Raw genomic sequence first — 24710 nt, 5'->3', positions numbered from 1 at the left:
GGCTGCCATACTACAGTCTATATATAAATATGAACACATCTGATAAAATAAGTATTGTGATAGTACCTGAGGACTCCTTTAGATGTCTGAGATGACCTTTCTTTTCTCTTTTTTTTTCTTTTTTTCTTTTAGATTTTATTTACATTCATGAGAGACAGAGGCAGAGACACGGGCAGAGGGAGAAGCAGGCTCCCTGTGGGGAGTCCAATGTGGGACTCAATCCCTGGATCCCAGGATCATGCCCTGAGTGAAGGCAGACACTCAACTACTGAGCCACGCAGGTGCCTTTGAGATGACCTCTCTAAAGAGGTGGCAATTGTGCTAAGATCCAAATGACAGAAAAAAAGTCCCTGCAGGATCTGAAAGAAGAACGTTCCAAACCCTGTAAAGTAAGAAGATGCACAGCACATGTGCAGAGCAGTGAGGTAGCTGATTTGTCCAGAAGTTGGGAAGTCGGTAGGAAAGAAGAAGTGGCAAAAGATGTGGCCTGCGGGATCCCTGGGTGGCGCAGCGGTTTGGCGCCTGCCTTTGGCCCAGGGCGCGATCCTGGAGACCCAGGATCGAGTCCCACGTCGGGCTCCCGGTGCGTGGAGCCTGTTTCTCCCTCTGCCTGTGTCTCTGCCTCTCTCTCTCTCTCTGTGACTATCATAAATAAATAAAAATTAAAAAAAAAAAAAAAAAAAGATGTGGCCTGAGAGGGAGCCAGAGGCTGGATTATGTGGGACCCTGTAGGCCAAGGTTTGGATCCACATTTCATTCCAAGCAGAAAGGAAAGACTTTAGAGGATGCTGAGCAAAGTAATGATAAAATCATTCTTGTTTTTTAAGAAATCCCTTCTGCTGTTGAGAGAAGGGCATATTATAGGTAAAATTACTTGCTGACCTAAGTGGAGACAAAAAGACCAGCTAGGACAGTCTTGTAGTAGAGTCTGGGCAGGAGATGAATACAGTTTGGAGAAGGCTACCAGAGGTGGGGGGAAATGGCCAGGTCCAGGATGGGACTTGGAAGTAATACTGGCAGGGCTTGCTGAACCTAATGGGGGGGGGGGGGGGCAGGGAGAGGCAGCAGGGATAGAGAGGTTTCAAGGGTGGCTCCTGGGATTCTGGCTTGAGCACCTAGCTGGTGGATGGGGGACTGGGAATGGTGTAACAGTCTACCAAGGCAGGGAACACTAGGGAGGTACAGGTTTATCCTAATAAAACCAATGGTAGGGGATCCCTGGGTGGCTCAGCGGTTTAGCGCCTGCCTTTGGCACAGGGCTAAACAGTCCTGGAGACCTGGGATCAAATCCCACATCGGGCTCCCTGCATGGAGCCTGCTTCTCCCTCTGTCTGTGTTTCTGCCTCTCTCTCTCTCTCTCTCTCTCTCTGTCTCTGTGTCTCTCATGAACAAATAAAATCTTTTAATAAATAAATAAGTAAGTAAAACCAAAGGTAAAGAGATAACAAATGTTAAGTAACTTGTCCAAGGTCAAATTATTAATATATAACAGAGCCAGGAATCAAATCCAGTCCAGTCAAGCCCTAGAGCTCATTTTTAAACTACAGTAGGTAGGGGCACCTGGGTGGCTCAGTTGGTTAAGCGTCCTACTCTTGATTTCAGTTTGGGTCATGATCTCAGGGTCACGGGATCAAGCTCAGGCTCTGCACTCAGCGAGGAGTCTGCTTGGGATTCTCTCTCTCTCTCTCGAATAAATAAATCTTTAAAAAATAAATAAACAACAGCATGTAAAGATAACTACACCTGACAGCTTTTCTTGAAAGAAAGCAGACTGTCCATTGTGCCACAGTAGTTCACTGACCTGCTCAATGTGGCCCTTACGCATCTCCAGTACAGCCAGGTTGTTGTAGGCCTCAGCGTGGTTATTGTTGTTGACCAGAGCGAGCCTGAAGCACTGATGGGCCAAATTCATATCTCCTATACCCTTGAAAACAAAAGCATGTATTTGCACACACAGATCCATATGCTTCTGCCCACCATCTCCTCCCTTCTTTCCTCATGTCTTTTCAGCTACCAAGCAACAAGTACTAATCATAATCAAGTGTCTGTTGTAAGAGGCTTTAACCTGAGAAAACAAGTTCTAGGGTGATGCTCAGAGATCACTTAATTGCTACAGAAGACCATAACCAATGGATTTACCAGAGCTGAACATTGCTTCAAACTAACTTATGGCTAGCTACCTTTTCTATACCAGAAATTACATTAGAGGAAACCACCTACCACAGCTATGTGGCCCAAGTTGTACCAGACGTCAGCTGCCTCTTCTTCGTTTTCAGCCAGAGCAAGGGCACGTTCAAATGAGGTCAGAGTCATATCATACTGCTGGGCATAGAAGCAGCAGAGGCCCAGATTGTTAAAAAGCTGGCAGTTATAAACACCCATCTGCAGGAGTCGCCTTTTCGAAAAAGAGCACACATATTTTGGTGTCAGACCAACCTGATAAATATTAAGACCTATTTTTTACAAAGTTAGAAATAAATGTTTTACAATTTTTAACACCTCGAAAGAATAGAAAGTAACATAGTAAATGAAAAAACATTTCAAAGCAAATACAAAAGCATGTCTTTTTTAATGGTACTATTCATGGGCAATATATCCAGGAGTGAGGTCAGAGTCCACTTACATAAGTTTTTTTATTCTCCCAAAAGCTCTGTTAGAGAATCAAATACAAAGAGTCACATAAAGGAAAACCCACAGTATTTTGCTTCATAAAGGTTTGGTGCCAATCAGTGAACCCCCTAAGACCTTTTCATCTAACTTGAGGGCTGTGTTTAGGATTTACCTTCAAGTTTTTGGCTAAATTGAATCTTGGTTTGGGTTATCAGTAGTATTTTGTGGTTTGGCTTCATCTACCAACCTTCTGATGAGCTTCCACCAAGGAAGATAAGACCATCAGTGTGATCTCTGCCTTATCCCCTAACTTTCATGCTAGAGCTCAAAAAACCTGTTTGTTTCTATGCACCATTAATCCCAAAGGACAAGACCATTCAAATAAGCAAATGAAAATCCACCTCAGCAGCCCTATGGAACCCATGATCCATTTTGGGGGTGAGGAAGTAGAGACAGCTGCCTGTGCCTAAAGTGGTATTCATTTTATCATATTTTATGCTAACATATATTTGGGAAGAACTCTTGTCAGTGGCCAGTTATCTCCTGGTATATTACCTAAGGGCAGAAGAGAAAATAAAAATTTAAAAATTAATCTCAGAAACCATCTGTAGGATGAAATAAGAATGTGCTCAAAAGAGAACCAGAGGGATCCCTGGGTGGCGCAGCGGTTTGGCGCCTGCCTTTGGCCCAGGGCGCGATCCTGGAGACCCAGGATCGAATCCCACGTCGGGCTCCCGGTGCATGGAGCCTGCTTCTGTCTCTGCCTCTCTCTCTCTGTGTGACTATCATAAATAAATAAAAATTAAAAAAAAAAAGAGAACCAGAGATCAGAACTTATTTAGACTTTGAAAAATTATTTGGACAAGAGCTGACAATATTTCACAGGACAGGGGAACCTGTTTCAGGGCTTGGAACCTGGTACTTGCTCTTTGCAAATCTCACCACTGTTTCAGCTCTGGGGTCTTATGCTATGTGGTGGTATGAATGGAAGCAGTGATGGGGAGAAGTGCTTCCAGGAACTACTACACAGTTCCTCATTGACAACAAAATGGCTAACTCATACAATGACATGGTGTTAAAAACTCAACTATCCAGGTATGTTTCCACAGGATGCCAAATATTTGTGCATCAGAAAACCTCCGGGTGCTTGAATGGTTAGTCTCCTATAGACATGGGCCTATACATTATCTGTCTACATTTTCACTCCACCTTTATTGCTGTTGCACCAATATATCACAGGAAAGTAGTTCTACGAAGACAACGTAAAACACACCTGTAAAATCGGAGAGCTATTTCTGGTTGATCAGAATAAAAGTGGTTGCTTCCAATGCATGCAATGGCTTCCACATGAGTATTGTCCTGTTTCAAAACTTCTTTGTAGTATTCAGCTGCTGATGAAATATTGTTCATTTCCTGTTCTCCATCAAGACAGAAGAGCAATACTTCATTGCCAAGAAATTTTATTTTTCTTCTGGCCGATGTATGTTAATTCTATTCAACAAATATTAAGAGCCTACCATGTGCCAGACTATGTTCTAGGCCCTGAGGACAGAATACGAACACAAAGACAAGGCTGCTATCCTCAAGAAGGGTACAGATGGTCAGGAAGACAGGCAAATGAACAAATAAGTAATATAATGTCAGGCAAGTATAACTGACATGAAGAAAGGCAAAGAAAGGGGCACCTGGGGGCCTCAGTCGGTTAAGTGCCTGCCTTTGGCTCAGGTTAGATACCAGGGTCCTGGGATTGAGCCCCCGTGTTGGGCTCCCTGCTCAGCTGAGCGGTCTGCATCTTCCTCTCTCTCTCTCTGCCCCCGCTCCCCCTCTTGGGCTCTCTCTCAAATAAAATCTTAAAAAGCGGGGGGAGGGGGGGGGGAGCAAGGAGAGAGCGAGGGAAGGATGGAGTAGAGGAGTAACATCATTATATTTACATTTTTAAAGAGTAACTCGGTGGCTACACACAGGATATGCCAAAGTAGGGAAGAATGGTAGCAGGGAGACCTGGAGTCCCATCAATAATCATAAATCAGTGTTTTCAACATTATTAATGTCCTAGCTCTCAAATCTACCTTCAAGGCCAGTGCAGGCTCCATGGCCCTCATGGAAATATCCCTAATGCCCTCACTTCACATAACTCTCTTCTGGCTCTCAGTATATACCACACATGCTGTGGAAACCTCTCACTTGCTCTTATCATATAAGGACTCCTACTTTTTTGTTAGATTTTAATATTTTATCAAATACAAGAGACTGCACTGATTGTAAGAAGCACCACACAATACTTTCTTATCGCACAGAATTTTTTTTAACCTCTATGGACTTTACTGTGTGTGTGTTTTTTTTTTTTAATTTCAGGACTCTATTTGTTTATTTAGAGCAATTTTAGGTTCACAGCATAACTGAAGAGACAATATGGACATAAATGCATTTTGTTTTTCAATATCAAAAAATTACATCTATTGATATTATCACCAATTTCATCCATATCAGTAATATGGAAACAGTTTTGACCAGGGCTCCTGGGTGGCTCAATTGGTTAGGCCTCTGCCTTCAGCTTGGTCATGATCCTGGGGTCCTAGGATCCAGCCCCCTGCTCAGCAGAGTGTCTGCTTCTCCCTCTGCCCCTGTTCTCTCTCTCTCAAATAAGGTAAAAAAAAAAAAGAAAAAGAAAAAGAAAAAAAGAAAGAAAGAAAAAGAAAGAAAGAAAGAAAGAAGAAAGAAAGAAGGAAAGAAAGAAAGAAGGAAAGAAAGAAAGAAGGAAAGAAAGAAAGAAGGAAAAAGAAAGAAAGAAAGAAAAGAAAAAGAAAGAAAGAAAGAAAGAAAAGAAAAGAAAAGAAAAGAAAAGAAAAGAAAAGAAAAGAAAAGTAAAGAAAAGAAAAGAAAGAAAGGTTTTGACCTTGTGGACCCTCTGAAAGGGCCTCAGGGAGCCCTGAGAATCCCTGGACCACACTTTAAGAAATGCTGATATCAAAATATTTGGGGCCTTTCTTCCCACTCTTACTCATTCCCATAAGGCAAACTCAGCATGCTGGTTTCAGCCCCTTCTGGATCTCTTTGGAAGCCAACCTGCCTGCAACATGCCCACCTGCTCTCCCCTGCCATGTGGAGCAGGCTCTCCCAGTAGAGAAGGTGTGCAGGTTGTACAGTCGTGTCTGCTGGCTGGGGAGGGTTAGGTTGTCTAACTCAGCGGCAGAACTCTATTAAGTTCTTTTAGTCACAGAGCTAAAGCCACATGCTCCAATTCTGCTTTTATTAGTGATAAAGTTAATGGTTTGTCTTCCATTTTTCGGAATCTCATTTCTATCTCTCTGTTGGTTCTCAACTTGGAGTAAAGCAGGTTGATGTTTATTAGTTCCATAAAAGATTCATCAGTTGATCCAAATTCATTCTGTATGTGTATTTGTTCACATACTTTGTGTCTAAAATTCTTATTCAAAGTCCTGCCAGGATTTAGTTCCTCAAGAGAAGAGGCCTTTCCATTCATGGTTTGTAGCTGAAAAATAACTGACTTTTTTTTCTTCAAAACATAAGGCTGTTGATATATTCATTAATTGTGAGTTCATTCTCTCCTGAATTTTACACTGCTTTTATGTGCAACTATTCCAAATATTCTTTAATAATTTAAGAATATAAGAATCTATTGAAAAGCATAAATAATAAAAAATTTTCACCAGAAGTGTATTTTCTTTTTGGTAACACAAAAGCCTTGTAAAACTTGAAAAAACAGATGAGCAGTTTAACTCACTCCCCTACAGTCTCCACCCCCACCCCCACACCAAATCCCTACCTCCTGTAGACTGATTGTGTCCTTCCTAAATTCAAATTGAAGTCCTAATCTCCAATATAATAGTATTTGGAAGTAGAGTCTTTGAGAGGTAACTAGGTCATAAGGATGAAGCCCTCATGAATGGGATTAGTGCCCTTAAAGAAGACACACTGGGGCACATGGGTGGCTCAGTCATTTAAGCATCTGCTTTCTGCTCAGCTTATGATCCCAGGGTCCTAGGATAGAGCCCGCACAAGCACGGAGCCTGCTTCTCCCTCTGCCCCTCCCCCTGCTTGTGCTCACTTGCTCGCTCTCTCAAATAAATAAAATCTTAAAAAAAAAAAAAAAAAGACTGACACCAGAAATTATCTCCCTACCATATGACAGTATAGAAAGAAGGCATCTATCTACAGACCAGGAAAAGGACGCTCACTAGGAAATGAATTGACCTGCACCTTGGTCTTAGACTTCCCAGCCTCCAGAATTATGAGAAATAAATTTATGTTCCCTAAGCCTCCCAGTTTATGGTATTTTGTTACAGCAGCCTGAGCAGACTAAAATACTGTCCTTCCAAAGAGTAATCTCCACACGTAGGCAGCACCCTGACCACTGAACCTAAGGGCCCTGAGCAGCATGGGTCCCCATGAACATGACTTTTCTGGCTTCCAGGTCAAGAACATCCCACAGAACAAGGCTTCCAGTGTTACACTTGCTAATGGTGGTGTATTAGTCTGCTCGGGCTGCCAAAACAAAATATCATAGACCAGGTAGCTTAAACAACAGAACTTATTTTCCCTCAATTTTGGAGGCTAAAAGTCCAAGATCAAGGAGCCAATATGGTGGGGATTTAGTGAGGATACTCTTACTAGCTTACAAATGCCCACCTTCTCACTGTTCCTCATATGGCAGGGAAAGAGAGAAGGGAAGAGAGAGTGATGGCCAGCACACTCCAGCATCTCTTCTTGCAAGGGCATTAATCCCAACACAAGGGCCCCAGCCTCATGACCACATCTAAACCTAATTATCCGGAAAGGCCTTATCTCTAAATGTCATCACACTGAGGGCTAGGGCTTCAACATACTCATTTGGGAGGGACACAATTCAGTCTAATGCAAAAAGACTCCAGCCTAAATGGATAATTGTTTCAAGGCTCTCAGTTCTATAAAATTACCTTGGAATGTTTGCATACTTGATTGATGGGCACATAATTAATTTATGTAATCTTGAAGAATTTTAGACTGAAGCTAATTTGTTTTTGGCAACCTTGTAAGTAGCTTTTTAAATGTGTTATTGTAAAATATGTGCTGTGCGAAATAAATTTAAACACTGCAAAAGGTTATAAAATGAAAAGTAAAAGTCCCCTCCCTAAATCCAGTCAGAGGTTCTGTGAATAGTTTTTTTCAAGAAATTTTGTTCATATATGTGTACACATACATGTATGCCAGTTTTAACCATAAACATAATCTTTCTACACATTTTGATATACAGTTCACTGGTTTCGCTCTGTCTTGACTCTTTCCATATCAGTACAAAGGGTTCTAACCTGTCACTTTTTTTTACTTCTGCATAATTTTCCATCAATACATAGACTATAGTTTATTTAACCAGCCCCTTTTTGATGAAGCATTCGTTTCCTTTGGGGGGGGTGCATAAAAATACTATAAAACCATTCTTGTATATAACTTTCTAAACTTGTATGAAAACATCCTTAAGGAAAATTCCTACAAGTGAAATTGCTGGGCCACAGAGTATGCATGCTCGGAAATCTCATCAGTAATTGCAAAGAGCCTCCAATGGGTTGTGCCAATATACCCTCCCAGCATCCGTGTTCATGTGTGGGGTTTGTTCCTCCACAACCTTGACAACCCTACATGTCATGGAACTTCTCCATCTCGGTCAACCTGATGAAGTGAAGAAAGGGCATCTCATTTTTATTTTAGTTTTTATTTCTTTAATTAGGACCGAGAGAGGGATCCCTGGGTGGCTCAGTGGTTTAGCGCCTGCCTTTGGCCCAGGGCATGATCCTGGAGACCCGGGATCGAGTCCCGCATCAGGCTCCCTGCACGGAGCCTGCTTTTCCTTCTGCCTGTGTCTCTGCCTCTCTCTCTCTCTCTATGTCTATCATGAATAAATAAATAAAAAATCTTTGGGATCCCTGGGTGGCGCAGCGGTTTAGCGCCTGCCTTTGGCCCAGGGCTCGATCCTGGAGACCCAGGATCGAATCCCACGTCAGGCTCCCGGTGCATGGAGCCTGCTTCTCCCTCTGCCTATGTCTCTGCCTCTCTCTCTCTCTGTGTGACTATCATAAAAATAAATAAATAAATAAATAAATAAATAAATAAATAAATAATCTTTAAGAAAAAAATTAGGACTGAGAGGTTAGGCATTTAAGACACCACATATTTATGTTTCCTTTCCTGTGAAATGCTGATTCATGTCCTGTGCCCATTTTCCTATCCTATCTTTTGTCCTTTTACTATTGGCTTATGTTACATGGGGCTTGGGCGGGAAACTGCCCTCCTGGATACAGGATTGCTGGGGGCAGACATGCGGCTCCGACTGCTGGGCACTGACTCTTCTTTCTCCTGCGAGATTAACTGAGTCTGTTGATGTGATTTAAATTCAAAATCCAAGAAGTCTTGGTGTTTATAAGCATTGCCTTCAGAGGAAAGGTATAGATGGTTTAAATTCTTCCAGATGGGTGTTACCAAGCCCCCATACAAAAGGCAGTGGTGTAGCCACAGTGTAGCTGGAATTGGCTACTGTCTCATCTCTGGGGTGATTGTACTTGCATGAAGAGGATCAGCAGCCACTATGCAGGCCAGTTGGCAGATCAGGGCTGATGCAGAAGCCATACCTCAATTCTGACCCACAATTGCTCTGAGGAAATAATCTCATTTCCATAAGGGTTTACAATCTTGACTAAATGAAAACTTGTAAGTTTGTGTGCATATACATTTGTGTGTGTGTGTGTGTGTGTGTGTGTGTGTGTGTAATTCTCTCAACAATCTGGAAACCACCTGAAATTTGCCAACTTTTAAGTCATGTATTGAATGAGGAAATTAAAAGTAGTCTTTTGTCTGTCCCAGGTATGGCAAATATTTTCCCCATTGGATATTTTTACACTGTTTGTTTGTTTAGGTTTTATTTTCTATTTGTTTTTATAGAAAATTTAACTATATAGAAAACTTATTTACCAATATAGAAAATGTAACTTTTATGTTCTCAAATTCATCAATCTTTTCTATTATGGTTTTCGACTTTTCTATCACCCTTAGAAAGGTCTTCCATTCCAAGTTTATACAAATAACGCATCTGTCTTTTTTTTTCTGGAACTTTCATGATTTTAGATCTTTGGGTCATCTGGCAGTAATAGATTCTTTTCGTACAAGGAATCATTATTCCTCCAGCCCTATTTTTAAAATAATCCAATAGTGCAACTGGTTTAATAGGCAGTCTTTATAACATTGTAAATTGTTGTATGTATGAACACACATAGACTCTCTTTTGCTCCCTTAATCTATTCCTACCTCAGAATTCTTCATGGTAACTCTAGAATAAATTTTGTTAATAGAGATTAAAAAATATTTTCAAATATATAAATGTCACCTCAAGTATATAAATAACCATGGTATCATTTAAGTGATGTTTATAATGGTTATTTTGGAACAAATTCACAAAATACTAACTATAATTCGATTTAAGTTATTTAAAATAAAATTGCAAATAACTTGAGGTGAATGCTGTAGTGGATAGGCAGTTGGATAGACCACCCTTTTCAACCACTCCTGAAATCATTTTTATGCACAGTAAACTTCAAGGACCACTGGAATAATATTTCCTAGGGTAATATTTCTAATTCTAAACATCTTTAACAAAGAACAGTTCAAATAGATACCTGTCTTTTGAATGATACACAGAATTCCTCAAGAACAATTAAAACTACAACCAAATAAATTTATCAAGAAGAAATCATTTTAAACAAGTTTCTATACAAAATAAGCAATGAACAATAGGCAGCACAACATGTTCATTTTAAAACAGGAGACACTGAGAAGATACAAGATCAAAATGAAAGTGATAAATAAAAAGAACATAAAAGACGAGGATCCCTCCAGGGAAAAGTCTGATATACACACAAAAATCCCTAAGGCATATGTAGTGTAGGCTGCAATGCTAAGGGAAAAATTTTACTAATTAACTCCAAATCCACTGTCACATAAAGAGAAAAAGAATACACTGGAAATCTGTCTTTGGATGGTAAACTTTGGCACAAGGGAAATTAACTGTTAGATTCAAGGGGAAATACTTCATCTCACTATTTTAAATTTGTGCTTAGTCCTTGGTCATACTTCCTGTGGATGGTAAATCATCTCCACACCCTGGATGCTTTCTTCTCTACTTTGAGAGGCAACTCCAATTCTATTTCTCTCCCCAAACCTTCCCCTGTAGACTTCTAAAAGGATGTGGACCTCCAACTCCTGGCCAGACTCTAAGCAGAGAAGGATGAAGGGAGCTGGTTAGGGGTCTCTTCCCTGTCCCAGACACAGCAACACTGATGATATCAGAGGCCTGGCAGGAATTCTTCCAACCAGCAACCACACACCAAAGATTCCGTAGATTTCTAGCTCTTTCTGCCAACACTTCCTGCCTGAGAAGAAGGGCAGAAGATGGAGCTGAAAGGTCAGAGACTTCTGATCGTATTGAGGTAGTCACTGCTCCGCATGAATACCACTGCTCTCAAAAATCAATTCTATTTCTTAAGCTTCTTGGTCAAAATTTTGTTCATGTTCAGGTTAGGCTCATACAAGTACAGATACAGAGATTTGAATACAGTATTTTATTTTTATTGGATGATCAAAGCCTTCTACTTATGTGTTTATCAAAATTATATTTCAAAAGGGGAAACAGTATTTCTAGACAATTTAAAAATAAAGTTTGTTTTTCACTTTAAAAGTAATGCATGTTCATGACAGAAAATCAGGAAAATACAGAAAGTATGAAAAAGAAAATAAAAGTCATTCACATACTATTACCCAAATATAGCAACTATTAATATCTTCCACCCTTTTCCTAACAAAAGAATTTTAGAATATTGTACCTAAAATTTCAAGAATTTAAGAGAACAGAGATGCTTCTTGTCAGTGTTGTACTGGAAGTCCTAAACAATAAGATTTTTTTATTAAGTGGCAAAATAATTGAGACGAAGAGATGAAGCTGTTTGCAGATGATGACTATTTTATTTACTTAGAAAATCTAAGAGCATTTATGGATAGGATATTAAAACTTCAAAAGAGTATTAGGCCTATTTCCTTTTTTTAAAGATTTTATTTATTTATTCATGGGTGACACAGAGAGAAAGGCAGAGACATAGACAGAGGGAGAAGCAGGCTCCTTGCAGGGAGCCCAAGGTGGGACTCGATCCCAGGACCCCGGGATCATGATCTGAGCCAAAGGTAGATGCTTACCCAACTGAGCCACCCAGGCAGAGAGAGAGCACTAGTAGGGGAGAGGGGCAAAGAGAGAGGAACAAGCAGACTCCCTGGTAAGCAGGAAACCCAACATGAGGCTCAATCCCAGGACCCTGAGATCATGATCTGAGCCAAAGGCAGATGCTTACCCAACTGAGCCACCCAGGCACCCCAATATTAGTCCTGTTTTCTAGTATCAAATGAACTTTAAAAAATTAGTGTATTCCTACTTACCAGAAATAGAAAATACAAAAGAAAAAAAAGGATTCTACCCATAGTTACACGTAGGGATGGGATCTATCCAGGAAAGAGTGTAACAGGCCTGAAACTACTATTCTTAGAAAGGCCTGCTTGTAAGGTTGGTCCCTGGCTGGTATCTGAGAACTTGGTGGGTTCCCTATATTGATATAAAACTTCCCTCAAATGGTGAAAGGGGCTCACACACCTAAACTATTTGAACAGTGTGGTGCATAAACCTGAAGTGGTGCATGAAAACCTGCTTTATGTCCTGGAGTCTGGGATTTGGGTACATGGTAGACAGAAGGTGTCCATATGACCAACCCTTAGTAATCACCTTGTGTACCAAGTCTCTCATGAGCTTCCCTGATAGACATTGCTTCACACATGTTGTCACAACTTGTTAGAAGAATAAAGTGTGTCCTGTGTGATTCCACTAAGATACAACTCCTAAAAGCTTATGTGTCTGATTTCCTCTGAACTTTGACTCACCATGTGCCTTTTCCCTTTACTAGGTTTGCTTTACAGCCTTTTGATATAAATAAATCTGAGCTGTATCACTGAGTGCTGAGTTGAGTCCTTCTAATCACTGAAACTCAAGGTGGTTTGGGGGACCCCCAATACAACATCTTTATGGAGATAATTATAAAATATTCATTGATGAACAAAAGAAGACCTAAAAACATGGAGAATTTTATCATGATGGAGAGTGGGAGGAAAAGCAGCCCACCTACCTCCATCATTCATATATTCAATGCAATTCCAATCAATACGCCTGGAGGAGTTATTCTGATTTTTAATGGTTCTTGATAGGTCAATCCTAAAATCAATATGGAACAGCAAAGGGCCAAAAACAACCAGCTGTGAGGAAGAGTAGGTGGTAGAATTTGTCCAACTTGAGATCAGGAATTACTATAAAGCTATAGTAATTAGGCAGTGGGAAGGTATCTCAGTGGGGCTTTCCATGGAATTTGACAACATGACTCTAAAATTTGTAAGAATAAGCAAAAGTCCAAAACAGACAAAACATTCCTGATAAAAAATGATACCAAATAGTATTTGAGGCTGCAATAATTATGATAGCATTATATTGGTACAATGATAGACAAACAGACCAATAGAACAGAAAGCCCCCAAAACATATCTACCCTCTATAGAAAAAAAAGTTGATATTTGACATTACAGATCTTGGGAGAAGGATCAACAGATGTGCTGGACAAATAGCTATCTATAGTGGAAAACTCATTTAAATCCCTATCTCATACCACACCCCTTACTCTTCTGTATGTTTGAAATACATCATAATAAAAACTTAGTTTGACTAAATACGTACACTAAAATCTCTACTCTGTTAGTAAGCCACAGGCCAGTAATCATAATTTTACAAATTGTTCTCCTTGCTAGGATCTCAAGGACCTAAGAGCTTACTTAAGTAGCAAATAAACTCAATTTCACATCAACTTTTTGAATAAGATGAGCCTTACCTCATAGATCCTGGCAATTCCACAAAGTAGGGTTACTTCTCCTGGAAACTTATCTAAGCCTTGTTTGAAAAGAGTTAAAGCCGTCACTGGTTGATCCAATGAGATATAAACCTAAAACCAAGTTACATTTCAATAAAAGTACTAGTTCTTAAAATAATAGTATTTGCTGTGATAAGTTGATAAATATTGCTTAGCAACAGGTTATCTCCTAGATATTATGGTAAAAAGTTTTCAGAAATGTGGATTAATTTTCAATAGTGATGTTATAGTTTTATCTTACATGTCATATATGAAGCATCCATTCATTTATTCCTTCAACAAACACTCCTTGGGGGCTTGTGATTGCCAGAGACTGAGCAGTAAGTTAGTAAGAAAGGAACGAGGGAAAACCTTTTAGGATAGGACAGACAGGACTATGTCCATAAGCAGGCACAGAGGAACTAGTTATGAGATCAAAGTTGAAGATGCAGGAGAAAAAGGAACAAGAAGGTCTGAGAAAGACAGCAGTGGAGATCCTATGCAGAAGCTGGTTTTGGAAAAGGGCCCTCAGAAATAGAGGAGGAACAGATTTGTGAGGAATAGGGTCGTGGATGAGAGAGTTTGCACTTGATGGCTTCCACCTAACTAGCAATTAGGACATTAGCGTAGCTAAGTCATACACTTCATAGGAACTTCTAAAATAGGGAATTATAGTTGTAGGCATGGAAACATAAGATTATGACACTTTTATCTCCATGATCTTGGATCCTCTATTTCCTTCAAAATAGACTGGAAGAAGGCCCAAATGGATACACAAAAAACCTGTAAATAGTGTTTAATGCTAAAGTAATAAAATATTTAATATTTTTAATTAACGATCTAATATTTTCAGAATGAAAATCAGAATGATCTCTATTGTGTACCAATAGAGATCAGAATGATCTAAATCAGAATAATCCTAAATCAGAATGATCTCTATTGTATAGCAATTATTAAGTAAATAAAATAAAGTAAATTTTACTTTTATACAGTTGTGTAGGCAATAATAAGATATAAGCAAATCAATTTATGGAAAAATACATCAAACCATGTATTCAACAATAGTTAAATATAAAGCACATTTTTTAATCACCTGGCAAATGATTATCAGTGAAAAAGATGACAAATAGTGTGACCAATGTTTTAATTTCAAGGTGTTAGAAAAGCTTAAAAGTCTACTGTGATGCTTAGAAACTTCTTTAAGAATTTAAGGTTTAACATATAACATACAGAAGGTGGACTTAGTTTCAAACATCTCTGAAAACTACAGTAAATAGATCACAATTATTTAGCACTGTAGGTTTATATAGCGTAACTTTCATTTTGTTTCTTTTCAGTATGCAAATTCTTAAAACCATACTTAGGGAGTAGTGGCACTTCCTTTTATATAGCTCTTCTTTTCAACCTCCTTTAGCACACTTTTTAATTTTAAAAAATTCATCAAGATACAGCAAGATGATGTCCTACCCACCACTTCATCAAATGTTTCAAGTAGCCCTGGTCAGGGCCAAGAAGTAACTTTTTCCCAGGACTGAATTCTGATGGCCCTTGATGTCTGCTGTTGCTGTGGGAGGCAGTACGGGGCAGTGAGGAGGAAGACTTGCATTTGAGTACTGGATCGAAACAGCCAAGTGACATTGAAAAACCTATTTACCCTCTTTAAGTCTCCACTATCATAAGGGTACAAAGGAAATTCTAAACTCTACCTTTGTGGGGTTTCTATGAGGCTTAAATTAACCTGTGGGTGGAAGAGACTGGATATAATACCTGCTACTGAATAGGTGTTCAATAAGGGGGAAATATCATCTTTGTTGTTATGGCAGAGCCAAGAAACCAACATCCTGCATAAAAACAATTTCCATTCTCTATGGCTACTTAGGTGGGAGACAGGCATGTTGTAGAAAAAAGGGCTTCTCTGGGGTCTGTTACCCATGGGGGCTGTAGTGAGCCTGTGGCAGTTTCTTCTGCTCTAATGGGCAATCTTTCAAAGGGGTTTTCTTATTTTTCATGGCAATCAGTTTCTCCTGAGACAGTTACCCTCCATATGTTCTCACTTTTCCACTAGCTATAAAGAAAAATAAGTCTGAGCACATTTACTTGCCAAATATTCCTGAAGAAACTGGCAACTCTCCGTGTATATTGGCCAGAATTTGAACATTTATTTTGAGAAGACAGATTTCACTCCAGTTAAGAATACTTACTTACTTTTGCCAAGTAGAGAAATGTATCTACCATTTCCTGCTGCTTGAGGGCTGATTTAAACTGTTTTTCTGCTTCACGATACATTCCTAACCTAAGAACAGCCATTTTAAAAATTAGACATTCAACTTAAAAATAAATACTACAGCACTTATTCACACACTGACAATATGAATAGAGATAAATCACATTTCTAAGAGTAAACGTCTAAAGAAGGTAATGTCATATACACATATAAATTATTATCCGCATATAAATTATTATGTTTATATAGTTGAGCAAAAAGTTACCTATTTCCCATAGTCACTGTCTATGTAACCCTCCAATGGTGTGTAAAAAGTCGTGTGAAGTCTAGACACTGCAGAACCAACAGCTGCCAGTGAGCTAAGGCAGCTCCATTTACCAACCAAAGAGCTTATAATCAGCTGGACATGTGGCAGGTGACCTGAGTAAATGCTTAGGGTCTCCATTTTATTGGAAGAACTCAAGGATGTCATTTCTTTGAAAACATTGTCTATTCTGACACAAAGGCCCACTTTTAAAACCCTTCTTAAATAGTCTTGATGTAACTAGTAATTGCTACTTGAGTGACATAGCTCTACTATTTTATGATTCTAGGAACATTTTCTTTTCCTTTATCTTTGTATCTGATACAGATTGCCCTGGTCTACAAATTTGAGATTTGTTCCTTGCCTAACTATAACTGTCCTGATATCAACCCCACTTCTTCTAACCAGGGAACATTTTATTATCAGCCTGTTCTAGATTTGTCAGGTCTTCTCCTAACTACCCATCCCTAGCAGCCAAGAGCTGCTTAGGCACTTTATGATGCTTTCATTTTGTGAAAACTGGAACAAAACACAGTATGTTTCATTGTGCTGCTTTCATTCAGAGTCTTGACAGAAGAACTCTGACCTTCTACTTGGCTTGTCTAAGCCTCAAGCACTGGTGTGGCTACATCCAAATAGCTGCTAGAAGATGTGGGATTAATGGAGTTAAAAGGAAACCCCCCAAAAACTGCCCTAAAGTTAGAGAATGTGCAAAATGGCAGAAGCCCCCCACCTCTTCAAAGCTCCCACAACTTTTACAGGTATTCACAAAATGTTACCAAAGAACTCTCAAGTTCTGGAAAACAGCATAGTTCTACACAGAGCTTCAACTGAGCATTCAAACCTTAGGCATGTGGCTAAAGTTCAGCCACACTGAATTATCCATGAGTCTGTATATTTTTACCTAATATGATGTCTCCTCCCAAAAATAGTTTAAAAGTGATTACACTATAACCCTATAAGATACATATAAAGAATATGAAAACAGAAATCGATTTTTTTAAACAGAATGATGGAAAGATAAACAATTTTTTAAAAAGCAATCTAAATAAATAAATAAATAAATAAATAAATAAATAAATAAATAAATAAAGCAATCAGCCATTTAACTACCCTGAAAACCAAAGAAAGGAAGATTGGGTCATACACTTTTTTTTTTAATTACTGCATCCTCAAGAGATAACTTCTAGTACTATCAAAGAGGAATAACCACATGGGTTCTTATGCAAAGGAAATTAAGTGGGTCATGTCTAAAGAAAGTCTAGGAATGAGGAAAATATCAGTCAAGTTCATGAACAGGCTAATATCAGAAAGTTGAAGTCCCAAGATAACCCCACCACCTGCCAACTTTTTCTCTCCAATTCAATAGTTGTCAAATGCCAACTGCACACACATTTCATGATCCAAAGATGAAGATCACAACCATGTCCTAAAGGCAGCAATAAGAATGGAATAAAACATGTTCACAAATAAATGGAATCGTATTTTGGCCAATAAGAAAAAAACAGGTGCTCCGAGAGCACAGAGGTGGAATGAACCTAAATAGTATCTAGGAGGAAGTGATAGGCAAGGTTTCGACAGCTAGATAGGGTGAGGTAGGGATAGGGGAGCATCTCAGATGGAAGCAAACTGTCAGTGCGAGCACACAGAGAACAGAGTGCCAGCCCGGGAGGGGGATGCTGAGTTGTTTGGTTTAACTGGAAGGGAGGACACCACAAGTAATGGGAGAAGGGAGTAAGGGAGCAAGTGTGGCCTGGGACAGGATCAGACATGCCACTCTCAAAATCCAGACTTCATCCTAGAGGTCGCGGAGATTAACCAAGGAGTCCACCGAGAGCTGTTTCTGTCACAACAGTTACTCTGCCACTAGTATAAGAAGAAGGATGGAGAGGGCAAGAAATGGGGGCAGAGAAGCCAGATAAGAAGCTAGTAGAACAGTTCAAACAAACAGAAAGACAGAATTCAGGCACTGGAGCAGGAATGGGGCCATAAGGGAGCTGTAGACAAAGAACTAGAAGAATGTACTGGTCGGGGTCAAAGAGACACACATCAACTGGGGCTACACCCTCTGGTAGCCCAGCCTGGACCTGTTGGGTCGCAGTAGGAGCTTCCTCTCAGCTCTCTCTGCTTGCTTCTCTCACTGTGGGAGCCGTGCTTCTCATCATTTACTGTCTTCTCCCCCACTGGCCTGTAAACCATCTGAAGGAAGGACTACCTAATAAATACCTGTAACCCCTGTGCCGGGCTCGTTAAATACCCTAGCAAGTCAGTGACTGCAGGAGTGCTGAGCCCATACTAAAGACGAGAGGCAATTAAGGGTCAGAGGAGAAGGCTGATTAACCTGGCAAGGTGCACTTATTTAAATGCCATTTCATACAAATGGCAGAAGGAATCCAAATTGTGTTTCTCTTTAATTGTTAAAGATGTCTTAGGGTTTTGTTTAGAAGCTCAAGATTTCAAGCTTGCTTTCGGAAATTATATTCATAAAAGTTTAATGGTATGATGCTATGAAATTACCTTTTAGTAGAAAATACTTCCTCAGTCTAATAGCAGAAAAACACTTAAGTTCTTGTAAAATATCTAAGTGGAAAGTAGTCTTAACTTCAACCAAAAAAGAATAAGCATCCTTTTTATTCCATTTACAGATTTCTTTTTCCTTACACTAAAGGAAAGTTCTTAAGTACTGAAGGATGCTCCCAGTAACCGGTCTACCTTGTTTTGAATACTAAAAGATGTATTTATATTTATAAAATACAATTGCCCATTTGTCTCTATTTTACAAATGCTCCAAATGCATTTCAATATCAGGCAACAAGTTTTTTTGTTTTGCTTTTAGGCGACAAGTTTTAAATCTCATTTCTAGTTGCTGTGTAATATTCACATAATTAATTACAACTTTCCTGACCTCTCAATTAATTTGCTTGAAAATGTGTTTAGGGGGCACCTGGGTGGCTCAGTCAGTTAAGCGTCTAACTCTTGATTTCAGCTCAGGTTGTGATCTGAGGGTCATGGGATTGAGCCCAGTGTAGGGCCACACTCAGCAGGGAGTCTGTTTGAAGATTCTTACCCTCTGCCCCACTCCCTGCTTGCACATGTGCTCTCTCCTTCTCTCTAAGGAAAAAAAATGTGTTTAAACATTAAGTAAATTAATGTAAGAATATTCAGATCCTAGAGAAACACTACAGAATTGTGCAAGTAGTAAGAGAACTGATATCAGAAAGCTGAGCTCAAATTCTCATTCTTCCACTGACAGGCTGTGTGAATTTGGACAAGTCACTTTATCTTTCTGAGGCTCAGTTTTTTTCATCTGGACAAAGAGCTAACAATAATAGTAACTACCTCCAGGTGTGGTGAGATTTAAGCGAGATCATGTCACATATGGACAAGTTAGCCCTCAATCGTGAAGCACTTTACAGATGTGAGGCATCAGGGGACATAAAAAGACTTGAGAGCAAGAGAAGAGGAACAAGCAACAATGAACTCAATTCTAACAAGCCTGTTACTATTATTTTACTAACTAGTTCTTGGTGCAAATCACGGGCTCTCTCTGGCCTCAGCTTCCTCATCCAAAAAGAGGTGTTGGATCTGAAGGTGCAGAGTTTCCCCTGCCCAGCATTACAGTTTTATTATTATTTATTATCAGTTCTTACTGCTACCACATTAAATGCTCTCTCAACAAAGACACACTTTTCATTTCTTCCTGAGGAAGTTCCACCCAGAAAAATAATGATCAGAGTTGAGACTCTAAAATATGCCGCCATGTCTAAGCCCTTCACAAATAATCAAAATTTTACCTGTAGTAACATTTTCCAATCTGTACTTTCCACCACCAGTCCTTGTACTGAGAGTGCTCTGTGGAAAGGGCAGCCAAGTCCAAAGCCTTTGAAAACAATTCATTTTGGATTAGGATTTTCTTTTCGAACAATGAACAGAAACAATAAATAATGAGATAAACCATATAATTAGCATTGATCAAAACATGCATTAGAAATCAGACAGAAACTCAAGTGGCTCATGTTTCCAGATGGCTCCACCAATTTTCCCTAAATAATCGGTTCCAGACCAGAGGGTTGACAGCAGATGAATGTAAAAACTGATCAAAGGAAAGCAGATGTACAACATATTAGAATACAATTTTAATATACACTACATAAAATGGTTATTTAAAAAATCCCCTAAGTTGTATGCTCTCCCCACCCTTTATCTACCATCCAATGATTCAAAGCACCTCTAAACTCAGTGGCAGTCAAGCCTTTGGTGTGTCAGCCAGGTCCAAATGCAAGGCCCCACTTTAAGATAGATGTAGAGAAATAGAGAAAGACCAAGTAAGCAGATAGATGGTCTGGCAAACAGGATCATGAAGAAGAGTCAAAGGACCAAGGGCCCTTGGATATCTGTCGTCTTCAACCACCACTGTTCCATCATTCTGACCCCAGTTCAAATCCAGTGATGCTGAGGGTCAGACTCTGCTGCAGAATGAACAAGATTTTCTGAGTTGCTTTCATATTTTAGACGTGTTTATCCCTTTCTCTCTAATGTCTTCTAGTTTGTTCCTTCTAATGTTTATTCAAGATCAGATAAGAGGTGACTAAATAGGAATTAGGATTTTATACAGAAGAAGTAGAAACTATTTGGACAAAAAGGAAAGCAAATCAATCTTTACACAAATTTGAAGCTCAGGTGAAGATCCAGTGAATAAAAACTCAGGTTATTAATTAAAAGAGAATTCTCATTGTTTTATTATACTTATTATTTTCTCTCAAGGTTGGAAAACTCTTATTCTTTTAGTCAGTGTTAGTATAATCATGATATCCAACAGTTAAAGTTACTTTCAGATTTCAGTTCTATGAGCTCAGAGTATATCCCATATTACTGTCCATGTGTTAAAATGAACTCTTTCTTGAAATGCAAGCCAGATGAGTCCCTTCCCTCCTACCACAAAATTAACAGCTTTCCTTGTGTTTCCCCATCTTATCTTGCTCCAGGGGAAACTTCTAAATATGCAAACCCTTTATAAAGGAATGGTGTCACCACACTGAGGTTATAATGGACCTGAAAAATCAACACCTCTATTTGAAAGCTATGGGAATTAAGAACAAGCCACACACTACTTTCATATGCTTACTGTCCTTTTTCCCCCAAAACCAGAAATAAAAGTGAAGCAAAAAATGCAGGGGGAAAGTGTAACTTTAATTAGCATTATCTCTGAAAATAATTTGAAAAACATATTTTCAATCAGCTCAATTCAGGACTGAATTGTAAATATCTGAACATATTAATTTTAACTTAATTTTTAAAAAGAACTTTTCCAGCAGATCATATTCAGTCTCATGTTTAATATAACAGATCTTCTAGTTTTTCAGAAAAATACGTCACTCTAAATTTGTCACATATTCTGATTTCCCACGGTTAGATTTAGCACTTATTATAGGCTGCTGACTTTGCTTATGGTCCTAAAACAAGTCTTCCTACGTAAGACCTCTATGTCTGTGCTGAGCTGATTAAGGAAATATAGAATAAAAATGATTAAAAAATACATTTTAGTGATCACTCATCATATGAACACTGAGGCTGTACTAGACAAAACTGTGACTATTTTAAGTGGGCCTTAGGTTCCCTGAGGACAGGCACCCCTTCTTACCCACCTCTGTTGTTCTTAATACGTTGCCATGCTGTTAAGAGGCACTCAAGAGGGCTGCCCTGGTGGCTCAGCAGCTTAGCGCTGTCGTCAGCCCAGGGCGTGATCCTGGAGACTTGGGATCGAGTCCCGTGTCGGGCTCCCTGCATGGAGCCTGCTTCTCCCTTTGCCTATGTCTCTGCCTCTCTGTCTCTTTCTGTGTCTCTCATGAATAAATAAATAAAATCTTAAAAAAAAAAAAAAGGCACTCAAGAATGATGTGTGTTTTGAATTAATTCTATTCCTTATTTCTGACTTCTATTGAAATTAAGAGCCAAACAAAACTGTCAGAGTAATAAGATTCATAATTAAAAGCTATTAACTTTTTAAAATATTAAAATAATGACAGATCTATATTTCTTTCAAGTCTTTACCAATTTTTAAAAATAAATGACTACATATTTAAGAATCTTTGAATAATTTAATCAATGTAATATCTAGATATTAATAAAGGCCTAGAATGTCACATAAAAGCCATAAGTTCATAAAAGTCAATAAGGAGAAGGGATCTTGGCAGATCTAGACTACCAAGTAGTAGTGTTTGTGAATATGCCCAACTGAGCATCCCAGTGTATTTTTAAGGAACAGTGCTCCAACCACTAATATTCTTAATGAAACAGCCATCTTTTAGTTATTGTTATGGTTGCAACAACTTTAGGATGATGAAATTAAAGAGCATACATAAATGAAGATTCCAGAATCAACCCACATGCCACTTTAGTTTTGCCAGTACGGTCAATATCACCCCAAAAGGTACAAGGGAGGGAAGGGAGTTAAAAAGAACTCAAAGGCAGAAATATAGTTTTCCATAAATCAACTTTACTTTTTCTTATCACTTAACTATCACTTCATAATATTCTCTTTAGTTGCCTACAGTATCCTCCATAATTGTACACAAATACAGAATCACCAACCCACATGGCACTTAGTTTTGTCAATATTGCCCACACAACAAATGGAAAAAGCATTAAGAATGGAAAGACAGAAGTAAAGTTTTCCACAGAAAATCAACTTCATTCTTTCTTAACATTTAAGTACAACTTCACAGTATCCTCCCTATTTGTCTATAATATTCTCTGTATCTGTGTAAAATAGTTCGTTTAAAAAGAAATTTGGAGGCCACCCAAAGTAACTAATATAAAAGCACCTCTGATTTCCTCAGCATGTTAAAAAAACAATTCCTCTTTTCTTTTTCTAACTAATGTTGTAAAACATAGTTTGGAAAAAAGATATAAAAATGCATGCTTTCTGCTCATTACCTAAATCCTTCTTCCATTCAGAAAATAACATTTGTGGTAAAAATCTAAAATGACATCTTAATGGAACAAGCTGATCCATAAAAGAACTATAATGCAATGAGCCCATAACAGAGTAAGGAAACAGACATAGGGCATGTGTCCTACTCAATACTGCTCACATCCATCACAGCACCAAAACACATGTATTCAATAATAACTTGTTTAAAGAATAACCCAATCAAGTAATAAACCAATCAATAAGTTAATGAATAAGAGGAAAACAGAGGAACAATTTGTGTTTTTCACTAAATAAAAACAAAAACTGCTTAATTTCATGTTCTATAAAATACATGTATTGAGGGTAAGCAGGTGAAAATAACAAGCAGCATGCAATTACAAGGATTTTAATTTATTACTGCCCCTAATTTGTAGCTAAATTTAGAAATGAAAGTTGCTATAACATTACTGAAAACTGGATAATTTCCATTAGTGCTATGAAGTATAGCTTTTTTAATTTACTGTTATAATGTAAGCTATTGGCACCATGTAGGTATTTTAACAAATATTTGTGGAATTAATATACATTAACCCTGCAATATTTTTATTTCCATTTTTGGGTAATATTTTCTATATGTTACAAATATATATGTTTAGAGTGATAATTCTATTTAATGTGCGGGCTAAATGGTATACTTTGTTGGCTTAACACTAAAAACACTTTATATAAGTATATATAAAAATATGTGTATTCTGTTTCTGTCTAGTTTTCATAATTATGATTTTTAATGGCTGCATAAAACCCCAGCATGCAGTGTATTATAATTTACTAAACTTGTCTTCTATCATTGAACATACAGGTTACTGTCCAGGTTGCTTTGCTACTACAACTAATGCTACGATGAACATCTTTGCAAGTGTATCTGAGCACTTTGTGAAATTTCTTGAGAAGGGAAATTATAGAAACAAATGGAAAAAATGTTTATAGCAATCTGTTTTATATTATAATCTTTTCCAAATTATTATACCACTTAAAATATCATCTATGTCAGTATAACAATTACTCTACTCCCTTCCAGCATTTTTTCCAAATTTCATAAATGCAAAATTGCAAGTCCAAAATTTCCTTAACTTACATTTTTATGTTAGAAAGTGCATCTCTAATGTGCTTGTTTACTGGCATTTTCTCTAATGTAAATTTTCTGTTGCCGGATCATTTCCATTTCCATAAAACATTTCCTAACAAATTCAGATAAGCTTTTTCCTATTTAACAAACACTAACATTTTAAAATCATGCTTATGTACATATTTCACCCTCTGTTGTCCTTTTACGTTTCGTTTTGCTTCTGTTCTCTGTGCAGAGATATATATGAATTAGTAAGCCTTTTTCCTTTGTGATTGCTTCATAAATTTTTGTTTGCTAGTTTGAATTTTTTAAAAATTAATCACTCATCAAATGTCTAAAAGTCTTTAGAAAAATTTTCTCAACAGTGTTGTTTAATGAAGTATAAGCATCTGTTTTAAAGAGTCAAAAACTGTGCTCAATGTTGCCTTTCACGGTTCCTAAGAATAAAAATACAAAATGGATACTGCAGACTTTAGCTTTCAAATGGTATTTTTATAACATTGCCTTGCTACTGAGATCTATTTGCCAGTCACTTTTGCTGGGCCTTTTCTCTTAAT

At 38.3% G+C, this 24710-nt stretch overlaps 1 protein-coding gene across 6 annotated transcripts in view; it reads right to left on the bottom strand.

The window, feature by feature from the left end:
- Positions 1-24710, bottom strand: part of TTC8 (tetratricopeptide repeat domain 8) — a 204525-nt gene that overhangs the window by 4907 nt on the left and 174908 nt on the right. For all 6 annotated transcript variants that reach the window (XM_049113397.1, XM_025443112.3, XM_025443113.3 and 3 more), the window contains 6 exons: positions 19909-19994; positions 15792-15879; positions 13569-13679; positions 3884-4023; positions 2221-2395; positions 1802-1924 (listed from right to left, as the gene is read on the bottom strand). In XM_049113397.1, coding sequence (XP_048969354.1) covers positions 1802-1924; positions 2221-2395; positions 3884-4023; positions 13569-13679; positions 15792-15872 — 630 coding nt within the window. In that variant the 5' untranslated portion in view covers positions 15873-15879; positions 19909-19994. The remainder of the gene's footprint in view (positions 1-1801; positions 1925-2220; positions 2396-3883; positions 4024-13568; positions 13680-15791; positions 15880-19908; positions 19995-24710) is intronic.

The sequence above is a fragment of the Canis lupus genome, chromosome 8 (genome assembly GCF_003254725.2).
Source record: "Canis lupus dingo isolate Sandy chromosome 8, ASM325472v2, whole genome shotgun sequence".
Lineage (NCBI taxonomy): Eukaryota > Metazoa > Chordata > Mammalia > Carnivora > Canidae > Canis > Canis lupus.
Note: the sequence above shows the minus strand (reverse complement) of the source record. Positions and strands in the feature narration are given on the sequence as shown.